The following is a 2,823-nucleotide window of genomic DNA, read 5'->3' on the forward strand; positions in this document are numbered from 1 at the left end:
ACTGGGAGCGTCTTCAACTATCAGGCCTAACTAGTACCGCCTTTATACTAAATAAAACATTCATCTCCCACGATGCTCGTTTGTCATGATTTGTCTAAATATATAGATCTGTCGCAGAAAACAAAACTGACTCTCCGTGTAGCCTGTGCGGGCGCACATAGCCCTCTACATAAGAAGATCTGCTGTAAAGGTTGTGTTCCATTGGTCCTCATAGTATCCTGTACATACTAATTACCCCGTCATCAATTTGTTCATCTGTGTTGTTGTAGTTGTTGTTAAGTATCCAACTACGAATCAAAATTTACACCGCGCATACGCACAGCTACAATGTACAGCTTGCCTGTGGCCCTGGGCCCTGGGCCCTGGGGCCTGGGGTCGGTCCTGGGCCCTGGGTCTGAGCCCTGAGGACAGTCAGACACCGGTGGTTGGACAGGCGGTCGGGCGCCGAGCGGCGCGCATAAATCCACAGAATGAAGAATAGAAGTTTGAATTTCGAAGGCTATGGGCTATGTCTGAAAAGAAGGCTCGTTTAAAGACCCCAGCTGCAAGCTCCAAGGTACAAGGATTTAAAATATATTTATATATTTATGTAAGTACCCTGAAATCCGAATAAATAATTTGTACCAGCTCTCTCATGGACCACTTATTATTATTTTTTAAAAAGACAGAATCCGTTTGGCTTTTTTGGGGGGGGGGTTTTGTTTTGCAAAATAAATATCCTGCTCTGTGATATGTTTGCAAAATTTTAGGCAACAAGACAGATATTGGGGTGAGGGGGGTCGGGTCGCCGGCCGGGGGGAGTTCACAAATATTTGAACATCATTGGAAATCTATTTGAACCAAAGAGTTAAAAAGGCGCCTTTTTCTTTTCTTCTTTGTAATTTGTTTAAAAAAAATTATACAAATTTATAGCTTTCTGAAATCAAACACTTAAATAAATAGGCAATAGCCTGTAATCTTAGATCGACTCAAAACACAATGTAACGGTGAACCAAGTTTTATTTCCTCAATAGTTGAATAAACGTCTACCTTAGCAGAATGAACTTATTGAATGAACTAAACCACGTATTTATACTATCTCCGAAGGATTTCCTTGAGAATCCTGCCGCCAATCAAATCGTTTATCTACTCAATTTCGAGCCTACAAATCCATACAACATATATCGTCATCTGCCAACCTCCAGCTCATATTACGCCGCACTTCGGTTCGCAAAGCACCAACCATACACCAACATCCTCTTCTTTCGAGCCTACACGGCCGTTCGCCAACAAACCGCACAATACAACTTCGAACTTTTCAAACTTATTAGTTTTCCTTTATTAATTCAACCTTTTCCATTTAACATATCAGATATTTAGATGAGGCCATTAAAAGGCCTCAGTAAAATACCAAACATAAAAGAGTTGGTCTAGTTCTATTAATAGAGCTTTATTTACTTTTCAATTTTATTTATATTTGAATACTTCGGTAGCGAGATGGCTCAACCGAATATAGGTTTCTAGGGACTATTAGCGCTACCTAGTTGATCCTCTGATAAGCCAACCAGATGTGCCAGTCTGATGAAGGCTAAGTCGGTAATTCTTGATAGTGGCAAGTTATTGGTTAAGACAATAACTAAAGACATCAAGAATATTTTTATTTTTATTTCTTTTTTCTAAAGATAGGATTTTATGAGTCTCTCGGATTCGCCCCAGAATAGAGCGATAACGAAACACCAAATAAAATCCCTTCGGCGGAAACAGTACTGAGAGGATTATATATAGGCAATGTCTCAGCCTCACAATCCCTCAGAGTATTGCTGTTTTCACGAGGCAAACCTAACTTTATTAAACGTCTCATTTCGTTTATTTATATCGATATTTACACGATATAGAATTTGCCTACGCGTTTATTTATTCTAAGGCATTAGTATCGCCTTTATTAGACAGAATCTTACAGGTCGATATTGATACCTTCCCCAGATATTCGGTAGCCTAAGAGCTATATTTCGCTCATGGCGAAGTGACATTTCTTCTCGTTAATCTTGAAGTTTTGCTCGTTGAGTCTCTTAAGGACTCGTCTGACTAATGCGGCGTGTTCGCCATTAGTTTTGGAAAGGATGACTATGTCATCTATATATACTTGCACGTTAGGCATGTCTGCAAAAATTTCCTCCATTACTTGTTGGAAGAATGCTGGTAAAGAGTGTAACCCGAAAGGTGCACCTCTGAGCCTGTATTGTTTACCTTTCCACGTAAAACTAAAGTATTTACGATGTGGTTCATATACCTGCATTTGATGGCATCCTTGTGTAAGGTCTATAGTTGTAAATACTGTAGCACATTCCATCCTTCGCAGTAGCTCGTTAATACGAGGTAAGTGAAAGCTATGAGTCGGCAATAATTTATTTATCGAACTCATATCTAAACATACTCTGACTTTTTTAAACGATCCGTCAGAGTTATGCTGGTCTACGGCTAGCAGTGCCAAGTTAGCTGGCGTCTGCCAAAATATTCAGATATAAATAAAGTTGGAAAGTAAATATAGTTCTATTAATAGAACTAGACCAACTCTTATGCTTGGTATTTTACTGGGGCCTTTTAATGGCCTCCTCCAAATATCTGATATGTAAAATGGAAAAGGTATTAATTAATAAAACCATTGAGAACCATTTAGAAAACTTAAGTTCCTCGTACTATTAAGAGTACGTTTATAGTTTATGTACTGCTTAAGAGTACATTTATAACATAGAGTCTAATGAGGAGGCCCGGCTAATTACAGATACGAGTGGCTTGGAACTGTTGGCTGAAGAGCTGGGGAAGTCTATGAAAGAATTGGTAGAG

At 39.1% G+C, this 2,823-nt stretch overlaps 1 protein-coding gene across 1 annotated transcript; it reads left to right on the forward strand.

Annotated features, from left to right (window-relative positions):
- Positions 1 to 322: 322 nt before the first annotated feature.
- SARC_13702 (hypothetical protein) lies at positions 323 to 481 on the forward strand (the record flags this gene model as incomplete). The annotated part of the gene is made up of 1 exon (XM_014292170.1): positions 323 to 481. A coding segment is annotated over one exon (159 nt), but the record flags the coding sequence as incomplete, so codon positions are not given.
- Between the last annotated feature and the right edge of the window lie 2,342 nt (positions 482 to 2,823).

Source organism: Sphaeroforma arctica (assembly GCF_001186125.1).
Source record: "Sphaeroforma arctica JP610 unplaced genomic scaffold supercont1.3616, whole genome shotgun sequence".
In the NCBI taxonomy this organism is placed as follows: Eukaryota; class Ichthyosporea; order Ichthyophonida; genus Sphaeroforma; species Sphaeroforma arctica.